Genomic DNA, 15,835 nt, shown 5'->3' on the forward strand with positions numbered 1-15,835 from the left:
AACTTCTCACGACATATGGTATATGGGTAGGCCTATAGTAGCATTTACAGTCATTCTGAGACTGATATACAAGAATGTATTCTTGCAAACTGGTCTATTTACTGTGCTACAACAGCTTCAGTTTGCTATAAACGTAACAGAAATTATTCAGTACAAATGACAGGCATACTAGGTCAGTGTAAAGATGTAACAGCAAAACGAAATAGTATTTTTCAGCAGAAGGGTCATCACAGTCTTTGTAATGCAGCTTGGGAACCTATTCAGCAACAATGCAATACCTTTATATTTAAATTTCTCCAGACCCAGATCATGCAAGCAAATAAACAAATAAATGCTTAAAGTCTCAAACCTTTGAGCACACAGAATTCTGAAGTATACATTTGACAGCTTGACTGAGCACTATCAGGAAGTGCTACCAAGAAAGTTTGTTATTTGAGAGAAAATATAATATTAACTGGTAAAAGACCAGCAGTGACATATTAAGAAACATCTGAATGAGGTCATAATTGCTTAAATTGCAGAGAAGCTCAGGCTCCAATACTGTATCTTCCTGGTTGGTGTTCTCCACATGAATTCTGTTGACAGCAAACCAGTGTTCCTGGAAAGACATGCTTTTACAAAGCTAGCTCCTAGCAAAAACAATATAAAAAAAAATAATAATAATAATAAAAAAAAATCTACATTTGAGCTGAATTACAGAGCAGCTTTAATGGCTAAACGATTTTTGTATTTTAAAGTCTACAAAGGTAGAACTACTGAGTAGAAGCCAACGATGATCAACTCTGTGTTAGCCCTTCACTGAAATAGGCTTGGGTTTTTTGTTTGTTTGGGGTTTTTTTATGTGTGTGTTTTTTATTTTGTGGATGTTTTATTTTTCTTTAGTTTGTTTTGCAAAATGAAACCAGAGAACCCGCTCCTGCACCTCTCCAGGGAGCAGGGAGAGCCCTTACCTTTTAGCTTTTAGCATTCTTGCCAATGCATCATTGCTACAAAAACCATCAATAAGATTAGAGACAAATGTTTAACTAGTTCTGAAAGGTAACAAATACAGAAATGCAACAGGAACTAGTATTTAAGATTTCAGTGTGCAAGAATAGTATTTTGCTACAACTTGCCTTCAGCTTTCACACAAAAACCTGTCATTTACAAAGATTAAAAGCTTGTATTTACTTTTTAAAAGGTACTATTTTACTTTTCAGCTCCGGGTGTTGTAAAGTACTTTCTCCCCCAAATGAAAGAATAGTTTAAGAAGAAAGCATAGCATCTGTAACATTTATCTTGTAAGGGAAAATTAATTTCAAGGACATCAGGTATACCTACATTTACTGTAGCCTTGTCAAGCTCTGCTTCGGAAGATGTAGGTGAGAGGGGACTTATAGGACTTAGAGAGGGGGAGCTGTCCACACTAGAAATGTAGTCTGGGTCAGGAACATACAAAATCTATAAAGAAGATATAATGTAGTTAGAAGTTATGTTTGCAGGTTTACTTCAGATTTCCCATCAGTTCAGGTGTATTTGCTATGCTTTCTCAAAATAAGCTATAGAAAAATCAATCCTGCTCCCACTAATTTTAACAAAAAATATGAGCTGAGGGAATAACCAATACCACACAAAGTACTTCTTCATTTTTGCTTTTGAAGTTTTTTAAATTCTATCTTCAGATAACACTGACTTTTAGTCATAATAATTGAGGAAAAAGTTCAGATAGAAAGCATAAGAAGTATACAGCATGCCAGAAACACTCACAATACAGTGTCCAAGGAAGACCTGCCCAATAATTTCTCTTGCTATTTATTACTCTACTATTTGAAGTAATTACTCTACTATTCAAATAGCAATTACTATTTGAAGTATTACTCTACTATTTGAGTAATCAAGAAACAGGCTGTGGAATGAGTTCATAGACATAGCTCTTAGCACTGAATGTACAAAAGAAAACAACAAAACCAACACCGGGGGTTATTCACCCCTTAAATATATTACTTTGGCCATGGTCGGCATTCAAGCTACCTAGATGAAGTTTTTGCAGTGATCAGAAATAAAAGTAAGATTTTTTTCAAACAGTGAGATAATCAAATGGTCAATGGTTACTACGGTAGCTAACCTATCACTTGTTTCCAGGCCTGGTTTTCAAAGAGGAGTGAAAAGTGAATGGAAAAAAAAGGGAAAGAAAAAGCTGTAAATAACAGTCACCTATAAGAACTGTAAGAAGTGAATGATAGTTCATATACTGCTGGTAAAGTTTTCAGAGTGGAATAGAACCATTATTCAATGTATTAAAATAGAATTGCAGGCAGTAATATGCAGTCAGGAATGTTGTCTGTAAGTTGTACCCTGAATTTGTTTTCTGAGCTAGTGTTAGTAAACAGCCTGCTATGCTTGCAAAGTAACAATTTAGCTTGTACCCAAGTGTTATTATACCATTAAGTGTATTTAGTTTGAAAAGTCCTCTGATCTTATTTAAGAGAGACAGGTAGCTTCATTACATGTTCCCTTTTTAGGTAGTTATTTAATAGGCACAAGGAATTCACAAGCTAGAGAAAACTGAAAAAATGAAGAGCTTTTACAAAGCCAATAGGAAAACCAGTAAGAGAAGTACTTTAACACTTTCTCTTGTAGAGATGAGAAATATAGGGAAAAAGGTCTTTGTTGGATAAGTAACATATATAGTGTAATAGTACCTGTCCAGGAACGACTGCTCTGGAGAAAAGCTTATTTAATTGAACCAGTTCATTGGGTGTTGTATCAAATTTCAAGGCAATACTGTTTAAAGTATCTCTTGATTCCACCTGTATTAATTGGGGAAAAAAAAAGAAAAAGAAAAAACAAACCTGTAAGCAGTTAGTTCAAATAGCGGCTTATAAATTTTATCACGTGTAGATTTACCAAGATTTTGATGAACTTTAAGTCTTCATATGTTATGATTGCAAGAAAAAAAAACCAAACAAAAAAACCACAAACCCAACCAAAACCCCAACATGTTAGCCTTTTGCAACCCCATACAAGGCCACCTGCCTTCCCACTATGTTTCCAGGTGGCCATAAGTGTCAGCCGTGCACTCTGAGCTGAGCTGTAGGTTCAGCTATTGCACCAGAATTTCTGGTCTCTACATTCACTGCTGGGTACCACTGGACCAATACACAATTGACTGGTTTCCCTTCATTCTCCCTCTTCAACTCCTCAGTTCTTCACTTACAGAAAAGCTGAAGCCATCTCTAAAAACACAAGCACACTCTCTTCCTACAGAAATAAGCTTCTATTAACCTGACTTCCAAGTAAAATCCATCATCGAGATAAAAAGCAAACATACTGAAGTAAAACAGGTCAACCAGTATGACAGCAGATGGAACGTAAGCATTTTGAGTAGGTGATTCCTGAGTATGGAAAGGATTGTTTTCAAGCTCTTATTCTCACCCCTATCATCCAAAATGTATTCAATATGAACCAACAGAAGAAAGCAAACAGAAAAAAGTTTTACTCAGAGAGCACTTCAGAATAAAGAATTTATAGCACACACTTAAGAATAGTGAAGATGATATGACAAAGGAGCATGCAACCAGAAGTTTACTGAATAACGGCACAGGAATTCATAAACACTATACCAGAAAAAATAAGTCCTATCAGTTAAGAGGAGATGAATCAATATATGCGAAGCTAGATTTCTGTTGCTAAATATGGAGCACAGTTAGAAAAATTCCACTGACTCCTGTCTTACATGTCTTCTCACTTGTCCCTCTTATTACATCTGCAGAAGATATACACCTTCCACTCTATATAAATACTATTACACTATTCACGGGTTTAATTTTGCTTCTATTTTCAGTTTAATCACGTAACTTTAAGTTTTCTTGACAACTACAGAAAAGAATGCTTTCTCTTTCAAATTCCCTTTCTTTTACTTAAATTTTCCAGGGAAAAGTAGGGCGGGGGGGGAAAAGTCAAAAACAAACATACGTTTTTCTTCATAGTGTATGTTCTACACAAAACTGTTTTGAGAAAGCCAGCGAATATCATTAGCTGACTGCATACCCGCAAGGTATCTTCTGCTCCTCACTCACTTCCTTAACAAAACCGTGAGAGCACCACGTCTTGTATGCCTTGTCAACTGTTGCTAGACTTAAAGATAGTTATCCTTTACTTCTGCTTGAATGATTGAACCGGGGCAGAAAGAGACCTGAGGGTAGGGTTGAGGGGAGGGAAGGAAAAGTCTCAGAGCATACATGTTTTAATAGCATTTGGTACTGCTTGCTCCGAGAGTAGGCCTTGACCTTACACAGTCACACAGAAAGAGGCAGCGTTTGGAACCAAAAGACTAAAACACTCTATTTCTGAAACCATACTGCAGTGGAGGTAAGTAATAAAACATACATTGGGCTAGCCTGCTTCCCACCACACTCGACTGTGTGTCATTCCAGTTGAATTAGTATATTCCATATAACCATGAAGTATTATACGTTTTGCTGACCACAGAATGTAACGAGGCACGTTCATTCTTCATAGAAGCAGCAAACATTTTGCCAGAGTGGAAGAATACATATTCACATTTTACAGTATTAGTTAATATTGCATGATTAAATATTTAATATTTTAATAATTTTTATTTGCATTGTGAGAACAGCTGGCAGAGGTCCTACTGGCTGCAAAACAAAAGTCGTATATAAAAAGTTAAATAATTGCTCCTTAAAACACATTCACACTTAGAAGTTCCAAAGTTTAACACTGAACACCAGCCCCAAAAGAATTTAGGAAAATAAATGTTTTCTCTTTATTAACTTTTTTCAAAGTTTTGTCATGTTAGGGAACACATGTTGACACTACAGGAATAAAAAAAAAAAATAAATAACTGACAGATATAAAGTAGCGAACTATATCCTTTAAATAGAGAAGTGGGCTGTCCTGCAAGAAGTGCTACAAATATAATGTACTTTGAAGGCTGTTAAAGTTCAACAGATACAAACAAAGGGCAGTTTGGGATACAAACATAATTAAGGAAGAATTCCTTTCCATACAGAGTTCATTATAATTTTCTGAAGGTGCATTTTTCAGGCTAGATTCATTGCCAAAGAAATGGCAATTAGCTTTTTTAAGATAAATTTCTAATTCTATTATGACAATCCTTCATATAGGAAGCCATTAAGAAAAACAAAGCAGCAAACTTCTCTCTCTACTAGTATTTCAGGTATGGAAGACTGTATTGTAGTATCTCTTAGTAATTCAGTACTGTATGATCACATAGATATGTGAAAAATAAGAATATTCTCGTATGCCACTTTAAATTGGTACTAAAGCAGAAATCAAAACAGGACTGTAACCTGAGCAGATACGTACTACTTGTTCCATAGATGCTAACAAAACTGACATCCAAATCAAAGAACAGCAGCATTTCCATCAGCAGCTCTACATAATACAGCAGGTTTGCTAAAACAAACTATAAAGCAAGATTCAAAAGCTTTGCCTAATTCAGAAGTCTGCTCTCACATAAATGTTGGAGGACAGCAGTTAGTTGCTAGGTAAATATTCCTTAGGCATCACTTAATGATTGAAATATTTGAGATTTTAGACTAACATACAATATAAAATAAATTAATTAAAAGCATTCAATTAAAAACCACAAAACTTAAGCCCTCTGAGAGTGCACCCACTCTTTTCAGACTTCAGAAATAAAACCATCTGGTGAGATCTCTTGGCAACTAAAGGGTTTATCTCACAAATGATAAGCACAAGAAAGGCAAATACAAGCTGCTTGTTCTTATTTGCCTGTGAAGTTTGCACAGGCAGATCTCCACACTACATGGGATTTCAGAGGCGAGCACTGATACCTTCTTAAAACAAAGAAACTGTTCATGTAATAAAGACTTCCTGAAGTACCTCCCTAAATTCAAAGGCCTATTTTCCAATTCTCAGGCTTTCTACAGTTTCAAAAAATAGAATCTGAACTGTCAAAAGCTGAAAGAATAACTTTGTGAAAAAGCATAGTTTAAGAACTAACACACACACAAAAAAAAAGCCACACCACCACATACCACAGCCACCTCCCAGCTTTTCCAGTCATTTTTTCCCCATCAGTTCAACAGTGGAAGAGAGGGCAAAAAGTCATTCCTCCTCGCCCAGGAAACAAACTTTCTATATATTATGCACGTAGCTATTTAAATGCTATTCTGAATATTAAGAATTTTATACAAATATTTGGATATTAAAGCACTATACTGAGACTTCATGGGACAATTTCCCCTTTTAAGAAGGGCAATGGATGATGGAACAGTGATTACATTGTTTCATGATTTTAAAAGAACGGCAAGATATGTTAAAACAGAAGTGAACCTCTGAAAAAACAACCACCAGACGTGGAAACACTATTTTACTCCCTGAAACAACCTGAAATGGATTTGAGCAGGCCAGCTGGTGCTTCGAAGTGGTTCAACACAGCTTTGCTTCCTTCAGTATACTGACTTGAGTATGACAATTGAAAGATACTGATTAATGAAAACATAAAAAGAGAACAAGAATCACTTACTCAGGACTGTGTTAAACCTGAAAAAAGAAAAAAAAAAAGAGAGAGACACACAAGAACTCTGCTTTGTACAATAACTTCCGTTGAAAAAGAGCTTCTTAAAATATAAGTAGCTTTCCTATACAGTAACAAGAGTTACTAGTCATCAACTCTCTCATGCAGATGTAAGACACAGAAGGCCTTACTACCTAGTTACTTCTACCTTATGTAGTCACATATGTATATAAGTAAGCCTAAAATTATAAGTTTGCTAAAATCAGTTTTTACAGATATGACTAGATACAGAAAGGGCCACACCTTTCATCTTCCCTGTAAAATAAAATCCCAAATCAAACACTCTCTTCAAATAATTGTGCCCCTGTTTGAGCGGAGGTACATCCCATTAAGCCTTTGCCACTTAGGGAGCACTGCTTAAATACCCATGTTTGCCAGGTGTGCTTGTGTGCACCAGAAGACAAAGCGCTTCAGAGTCACCACTGTCCATGGTTCAAACTGCCTTCATTACTGTCAGTTTAGCAGCTGGCGAAGTTATTTTAAAAAAAAAAAAAAAACTTATGTAAAACCAAATTCTCTACTGGTATTTTAATGAACTTTACTGTCATTGCATCTCAACAACTAGACATAACTCATTCTTCCATTAAAAATTACACATTGAATACAAATGAATCAGAGTGCACAAAAAAATATTTATTTATTTATAAGTATTTCAATACTAGATGTCCAAGAAACAGAAAACAACAAAACAATGGTTTAAGAGTATTAAAAGGAACTAAAAAAAAAATAATTAAAGAGACAGGAAGACTAGAAAGAGGGGTGAGAACAAAAAGGAGAAGAGGACACAACTCTGGTGCTGTACTCAAGCCTTTAGAACTATCAGATTATGACCATATTAACTAATTGTTAATAGGTCTAATTCCTATAATATGCCACATCAGGAAAATGGAACTTGTAAATATCATAAAAGCTATTCCAAAAATAATTTTAAAATTAGGCAAAGCATACAACAGAAAGTTATATGCCATCATTATGATTCACATAGTCTGAATTCCCCAAAATTGGGAAAAATACTATGACAGGGGCATATACCAGAAGAGAGAACCTTTAGCGCACCCTATCCAAGCTACCCTAGGACTGAAAGCAAAATCCAGTTATTCTAGAAAGATATTAGCAGACAGTCCCCATTTCTCTGCTCTCAAAATAAAGATGTTCAGCAAGTCATTACAACAGGAAATTCCAAGTATTTGTGTAGGTTTGAAGTCTAGCGAACTTTCAGCTGCTTGATGGTCACCACAGAAACACTTGCCACCCACACCCCTTGAACTAAGAAAAAGGATCAAAACTTTCTCCTTCTTTTACCTTAAGAAGCTGACTTCTGAAGCCCCTGTAGTTTTGTTCTCATTATACATATCTAACTGGTTTCTAACTAAAACAAAACAAGAATTCATACCCAATTTCCGTATGTTTGACTTACCACCAAGTAACTGGGAATCCACATGCAGAAGACCAGTATTTCAACACTGAGGACTCTGGCTTAAAACTCAGTCTTAAGACTCTGGTCTACTGTAGGCTTGTGTGACCTTCATTAACTGATACCAGGTTCTTCTCACGATCTGGACAACATACTCTGTGTGTTAGGTGCTCATCTGTTATTTCAGGAGAAAAGCACAGCCTTCATTCCCCACAGAGTTAAAGAGGAGGGAGTGAAGCAGGGGAAGAGAAGTCTTACATTGGAGCCTCCACACCACCAGTAAACCAGATCATCTACTTCCATTGCTCACTCATAATTTTGTTTAAACAAGTAGCACTTTTCCTGTATAGCCTATTGTACTTGAGAAACGTCTGTAAATAGCCAATTATTTCGTTTTCCTCACCAAAAGGAAGAGGAGGTTAGAAGGCTCCTGTTGAAGTCATGCAACTGCTAGCATGCCGTTATCATTGGTGACCAGTGGCCAACACTGTTTGCTTACGCTCCTTTATTTACCTGTAGTTGGCTCTTCTAACACCTGTAGGCAGACACTGTTTATGTTCGTAGAGTATCTAACACAAAAGACTTCTAATGCAATGTTAATATAATGAAATTATGTCAAACATGCAATGTAAAAATTCTATTTTCACAACATAAAAAGGACTAAAGAAAGTTCAGCTAGTAACAATAATTCACCTAAACTATCTGCTCTGTTGGTCCTAAGAGCCTGCTCACACGCATCATCTGTCTGCAGAAGGGGAAAACAATTGGCTTGGAAAACAATTCACCAACTGTGAATTCTGAGAAAACAGATAATAACAATTTGCATCTAATCTGTTGACTGGCATTCAGAAAACAAGAAACTATAATAACTTTAAAAAATTAATCTGTTCACTGTCTAAGCATTAACAGTGAAAACAAACTGGAGTTTTCTGTATCCTTTAAAGGCAGTCACTGAAAATGAACTGTGGCATTCTTTTAAACCTAACAGCCTGGGTAAGCTTAGGGCTTGTTTCCTTCACTTAGTAGCAATCTGCTGATATCTTCTTGCTGGTGCTACATACAGAACAGTAATGCCAAGTTTTTATGCTTTGGGAATTATAGATTAAAATCTTTAATGTTAAATGGTTTTTGGTTTTAGCTTTAAAGAGAAAATATATTTTATTGTTTATTTGTCCCCAAAGTAATGAATTTTCTTTTTCTTTAAAATAATCTGATGGAAAGTGTATTTCACCTTAAAAACCCACAGCTTGCATCAGTGAGATTCCATCTCACTCCAAACTTCAGGAAGACAAATAGGCCCTTCACTCCTAAAACCATGTAGTCACTGGAAAAACTAACACTTTAAATTATTACTAAAAAAACCCCAAAGCAAAAGACTCCACTAACTTCTCAACAACACTGGCGGGAAGTCTGGTTTCAGCCTTCATCCTTCTTTTACTTCTCAAAGCAGCAATGCATGCAGATATATAAATACTTGTGTGCGTATATGTATGCGTGTGTGTCATTGCTTGGAGAGGTAGTAGGAAGGCAGAAACCAGACATAAATTCATCACTCCACACGGAATAAAGTCATAAACAGTAACAGTAGTAAATTATCACAATAGTTACCAGACCTCTCTTATACATGTAAGTGAATGCAACCCTGGTTCCTAAAGGCTAGATCTATGTTTTTTATTAAAACATATATGCATGACACATAACCAAAAGCTCTGAAAACTTCATGTTAGTTAGGTACTTCGTGAGTAAGATGTACAGCAAAACCAGACAGAATATGGCATTTGAAATATATTGTTCCATACACACAACAGGTTCCTTTAGAAGCTGGCATAAGTCTAAAGACAAAAAGTCTTTGATTCTTGTGAATTGTCTTTTTGACTCACAAAGAAGTGACGCATACTTCAGTATGTATTAAGAAAGTTATTTTGGCACATAAAACCCCACCTACTGGACAACAGAAACCTGCAGAAGTATATGACAACTTGACACAAAGATACTAATTTAAAAAGGAAAAGCTTGGTGCTTTAGCTTTGCCTGGAATCTTACATATCTAGGCAAATGCACGTACGTAGTGGCAACAGACAAGTTAAGGAATTTACTGACTGAAGAGGAACCCCAGTTTTACAGAGCTAAACCAGAGCATTTTTTTCCAATTATTTCAGACAAAATGGGGTTAATGTACTAGAAACAACGGTCACATTTACCTTACCATTCTTCAGTTGCCAGCATCTAAGCAGCAAGAATTATTTTTTTTTTTTATGAATTTCAACTCCAAGGAAGTCTTTGGTATAGGCTAGAATTATATTCAAATTCCCAACATAAGCCACACTAATGAAGCGATTCTCACTCCAATACACACATTCTCTGCCTCTCTCCAAATGACTATCACAGTCTTCTCAGTAGTCAAGCCATATCACAGCTTTGCTCAATGTAACATTAAGAGTTAAGTTTCCCCCGCATCTCTTATTCTTGGAATAACAGAACACTAAGAGGTCAAGTAAAGACTTCTTTATAAAGAAGTTCTCATTTTTATTTTATCATGTCTGGCTTCAAAATCATTCAAAGATAACTGTAACAGACTTTCCCTATTTTAATGTCAGCCCTATAAGCGTTATTTATAGGCTTAATTATATTTCCAGTATATAACACAAGACAGATACTTCTCACTTCAGTTTCCCTTAGTAACCACAAATGTGAAAAGCTGACTGCAGCACAGTTTGAGGGTCATTTCAAGAACAGAACAGGCAGATAAAGGCTCCATTTTCAGATACTGCTGCAGAAAGATCTGTACAGTAAAAGGTATAGATCTATGAAAATTATTAAGAGAATGCCAGAAGGTCAGTATTGAGATATAGCTTCCCCCATCTTCGTTCTGTTATTTCTCCTGATGTCAACAGTTTAATAATAAAGCTGAAAGCAGGGAACTTGCACATGATTTTATAATTAATGTTGTTTACCATTTCTAGCTAGTTATCTAAAAGTCAATCAGTCAGATTGATTATCTTGGTTTTTGAAAAAAAAAAAACAAACCCAAAAAAGAAAACCACCAAACTTAAAAACACCCCAAAGAAATTAAAAAAAGCATTACTCAAGAACATTAGTTAATTCCTGATTTAATTCCTGTCAAAATAAGCTATCAGATACAAAGAATTCTAAGATTAAAGCTAATGCGCATTACTGTTGTGCTTGTATTTTGTAATGAAACTAAGTCTGCACTTGCTATGTAATGACATTCTAACAATAAAACAGTAACTTACAGAATATTCAATAGTCCCTTTAGGCTTTTGAAAAGACATTCGTCGACCATCTTTCTTGTCTGGGGTCTTCTTCTGGCCAGTGTCTGAAAAAAATTGAGGCAATGTGCGTGTTAAATTCATTTTCCTCTCTCAGTACTGTCACAGGCTGCTGACTACAGCCCCGTGGGCAGACATCTAATTCACCAGTTACACAGCTCGCTCCCAGTGACTCTGCCTAACAGACAACCGGCTGCCAGAATACAGACTTCATTCCTCTGCAATGCTTTAAGAATTCGACCAATATAAACCACTGATAACTGGGGATCAACTAACTGCGTAAGTACTTGCTGCTATCCAGGAAGCTATTAATGAAGGAAGACTAAATAGGAGACTGAGCCCATCGGGAAAGCAACATTTCTGGAACCACTGTTTAACTGGCTTTATATTGTACCCAGTCTGCTTTCGTATAGAGGGGAGACGATCTACAGTTCCTGCATGTTCGATCTAATCAGTTGGGATTTTTTGTCGCGGATTGACAAGTACAGAGTATTTAAAGCTTTTTTATAAAACAAAGAACATTAGTGTTTCACTTCACAATTATCCTGTCTATAACAAACACATACAGCCTATAGATAAACAATAAAGATTCTAAATAAATAAATAACACAAGTTAAGCACTGTTCTTTTTATTGGGGCATTGTATTTTGATGACCTCAATTTCACAGGCCAAATCGACAACAATTTGTACCTGAAGTATACCCCACTTTTTTATACTGATTGTCTTGATATTTATGATAAACAGAATGCAACGGTGTACTTAGATGATTCAACAGAAAGCATTTAATTCCACATGTCCAGAAAAGTGTTCTTTTAACGTATCCATTTAGACACAAACATGCATTTTTTTTTGAGATGAATCTCTTAAGTCGGGCCTCTGTCACAAGGTCTCCACCTTCAACAGTTAAGTACCTGCTACTAAGGAGCCCAAAATACTTACGTAAATGAGATACGTTAAATTTTCATGCTACAATGGGATTAGTTACACTCCTATTTTCATACATCCAAATTTCTCTAACTGTATATATTTAGAGAAATATTTCAAACCAAACTGAATAGAAGAAACAAACCTTACAAAAGCTATTTTTTAAAAATATTTTAGCATGGTAGACTGAGAATGGAAATCTACTGTATGTCTACGTAAGCCTCACCTGAGTTACTAAGGAAACTTGCTATAGATTGACAGTAACTTCCACGCATTATTATTTTTAATTAGTATCCTGACTTCAACACTGGAAAAGAGGTTAGACAAATAATTGCACGAATTTCATATACACCCTCCCACATTTCTATATGGATAGTTGAAACTATCAAGATGAGAGGAGAAAAATACCAACACAACACAGGAAGTTCTGCAGTGACAAAAAGTAAGAAACAAAACAAAAAAGACCCCACAACACCATAGAAAATATCTTACATTTGCTATATAGGGCAAGCTGCAGAGGACAACAAAAAAAGTGATTTCTAGCAGATCCAACATAAGTACTCTCCTGGGGTGTTCTTTATATAATAAGGAAATACACATTGGACTAATTCTACTTTTTTTAGATATTGAAAGAAGTCTGAGGGAGAACGTTCCCACACTTGCAAGATAAAAATTGATCTATAGATGGCATTAATTATGTTAAGTTTTTATAGCTATGAATGACTGTCAAGACTTTAAACCTACTTTTAAAAGCTTTCTAGAAATTCTGAAAGTCTACAGACGCTGTAGTTTTGCATCCTTCTATATTCACTCAATACATTAAAGATACTTCTTCCCTTATTTACTAACTGCAGCTTTTAAAAAGTTACCTACAAGAAACCTTTATTTCTTGTTACATTAATAGATTTTGAAGACCCTACAAATGTCTCTAGAAGAAATCAAGTCAACTCAGTAATGAATAAAATACACTAAAAGTTTGTGTGTAGACTAACGGTAGCCAACATTCTCCTCTTCCAGGTCAAATATTTTGTTACCAAAGTTTCTACCTGACCTTGCAACCCAACAGGTGCCCCCTTGGCAAGCTACTGAAAAACTCCAACAGCTGCTTGACAGGACCTGTTCCAAATTTTTCAGCCCACATCCAAGCTTTGCCAGCAGCCTGATCTTTTTCTTTCAAGAGCAGTCTAGTTCAAATACTCTTAAGCAAAAGTCAAAGGATTCAGCTGAAGAAACACTGATCTCATCCAGGATCACACACATGCCTTAATAACCTATACGTAGAGCACTCCTATCGTAGAACAAGCATCTTCATCCTCCCCTGCCCCACTTCCCTGCATTCCTCCCCCACTATTAGATAGAAATAAAGAAGCCCCATACTACAAATGCATATACAAGACTTCATTTGTATACAGCCCAGTGTTGTTTGTGGAGTTTTTTCCCTAATCCAAATTTAATTTTTCTTTTTCTTCTTACTAGTTTGCCTAAAAGCACCTAAAGAGTTTGCAGTGCCACTCAGAGGCCAAGTTATCTTCTCCCTCTCCAGTAATTCAACAGTAGAATGAAGTCTTGCGCAATTCAACAGTAGAATGAAGTCTTGCGCAATTCAACAGTAGAATGAAGTCTTGCGCAATTCAACAGTAGAATGAAGTCTTGCGCAATTCAACAGTAGAATGAAGTCTTGCGCAAATAACCACTTCTGTCCCTTATGGCAGAAGTAAAAGAGGAAAGCTATTTGTTCTTCAGGGCAGAAGGGCCTACTGTGCTTCACAGCACCCTGGTAACTTCAAGAAAGTAAGAGCAACCAGAGGGTAGGGGTGGAAAAGGAAGGTCCCTGTTGAAGGCACCTTGGAGAAAAGTAGATGCTAGAAGAACTGCTACAAATTCCCATTTTTTAACCTGCAGTTTTTCATAGTTTTTTTTTCTAATGCCACCGCCTCCCATACCTAGATAGTAATTCCTAGCCTTCCAATCAGTGCCCACTTTCATTCCTTCCCTCTGTAATAGCTTTATTTCCCCCTCACTACATGGATAGAGGATTCAAGTGTTTCATAACCCAAGTCCCCCTGAGCAACATGTGCGCTGACTACCCAGCTGGCCAAGCACCCGGCACAGCTATCAAACACCCACAGCCCGAGCGCTTGAGCTGTCTGTTCCTACAGAACCCCTCCATTTCACCTAACGTCTCAGAAATAAAACTAGGAGGTATCTCAATTGTGAAAACAGGTCAGAGTAGCAGAGACATGAATACAACCTCCCTGATGGCAAACTACAAAGCTGTTCTCAATGATCTGTTGACAAATGATCAGGCTACCTATTTTTGAGAGGAAAGTAAATCTTTCATCCATCCTTGTGCTCCTAGTATTCTAGGAAGCATGTGAAAGTAGAACCAATTCCCAGCATAGGACGTAGCGGCCTAATAAGACCTCAGCACCAATGGGAATCGGTCTCATCCTTTCATTTTACTTATTTTCCTCATGATAACTCTGTTGCATATGGGCTCATCTTGCTAGGCTACACACAATCACTACCTCATCTGCCAGCAGTAAGCCAGTGAGACTACCAAAGGGTGATGTTCTCAGACCACAGGTATAAGAAAAACCTGACACCACCAACTGCCCTGTGCACAACCTCAAGAGTCAACAGTAACTTGTGTAACAAGGGAATCCGTGGGACTAGCTTATCACATCTCTAGCCATGCTGGTTTAGACAGAAACAAGACCAGATCTTTTGCAACATCATGGTTGATGCTTTAATTCTGAACTACCATTTCACAGGACTGGGCCTCCACAACAGCTTGAAACACTGAAAAGTATGTCAGATGCACAAATTACAAGAAAATATTACAACTATCTAGGATTTAGAAGACTAGAATAGAAAGATACAGAAGGCAGTGGTCAAAGGAATTAGCTGGATGGTCACACTCAAAGGGTTGCAGTCAATGGCTTGATGTCCAAGTGGAAACCAGTGACAAGTAGTGTTCCTCAGGGGTCTGTACTGGGACCAGTGCTGTTTAACATCTTTGTCAGCAATATGGACAGTGGGATTGAGTGCACCCTCAGCAAGTTTGACGACGACACCAAGCTGTGTGGCATGGTCAACATGCTGAAGGGAAGGGATGCCATCCAGAGGGACCTGCACAGGCTCAAGAGGTGGGCCTGCATGAACCTCGTGAAGTTCAACCAGGCCAAGGGCAAGGTCCTGCACCTGGGTCACGGCAACCCCAGGCACAAATACAGGTTGGGTGGAGAATGGCTTGAGAGCAGTCCTGAGGGGTTGATGAGAAACTAAACAAGAGCCAGCAACATGCTCTTGCAGCCCAGAAAGCCAACAACATCCTGGGCTGCATCAAAAGAAGCGTGGCCAGCAGGTCGAGGTAAGTGATTCTGCCTCTCTGCTCTACTCTCACAAGACCACACCTGGAGGACTGCACCCAGCTCTGGGGCCCCCAACATAAGAAGGACATGGACCTGTTGGAGCAGATCCAGAGGAGGGCCACGAAGATGATCAGAGGGCTGGAACACCTCTCCCATGAAGACAGGCTGAGAGAGTTGGGGTTGTTGAGTCTGGAGAAGAGGAGGCTCCAGGAAGACCTTATAGCAGCCTTCCAGTATTACAAGGGGGCCTGCACAAAAGATGGGGAG

At 37.3% G+C, this 15,835-nt stretch overlaps 1 protein-coding gene across 7 annotated transcripts in view; it reads right to left on the reverse strand.

Moving 5' to 3' along the window:
- OXR1 (oxidation resistance 1) overlaps window positions 1–15,835 on the reverse strand; it is a 372,567-nt gene that overhangs the window by 140,374 nt on the left and 216,358 nt on the right. For 6 of the 7 annotated variants that reach the window (XM_054193058.1, XM_054193060.1, XM_054193063.1 and 3 more), the window contains 3 exons: window positions 11,234–11,316; window positions 2,682–2,789; window positions 1,321–1,440 (listed from right to left, as the gene is read on the reverse strand). In XM_054193058.1, coding sequence (XP_054049033.1) covers window positions 1,321–1,440; window positions 2,682–2,789; window positions 11,234–11,316 — 311 coding nt within the window. The remainder of the gene's footprint in view (window positions 1–1,320; window positions 1,441–2,681; window positions 2,790–11,233; window positions 11,317–15,835) is intronic. The other variant, XM_054193061.1, reaches the window with a different exon arrangement.

This window comes from Rissa tridactyla, chromosome 2 (genome assembly GCF_028500815.1).
Source record: "Rissa tridactyla isolate bRisTri1 chromosome 2, bRisTri1.patW.cur.20221130, whole genome shotgun sequence".
Taxonomy (NCBI): Eukaryota; Metazoa; Chordata; class Aves; order Charadriiformes; family Laridae; genus Rissa; species Rissa tridactyla.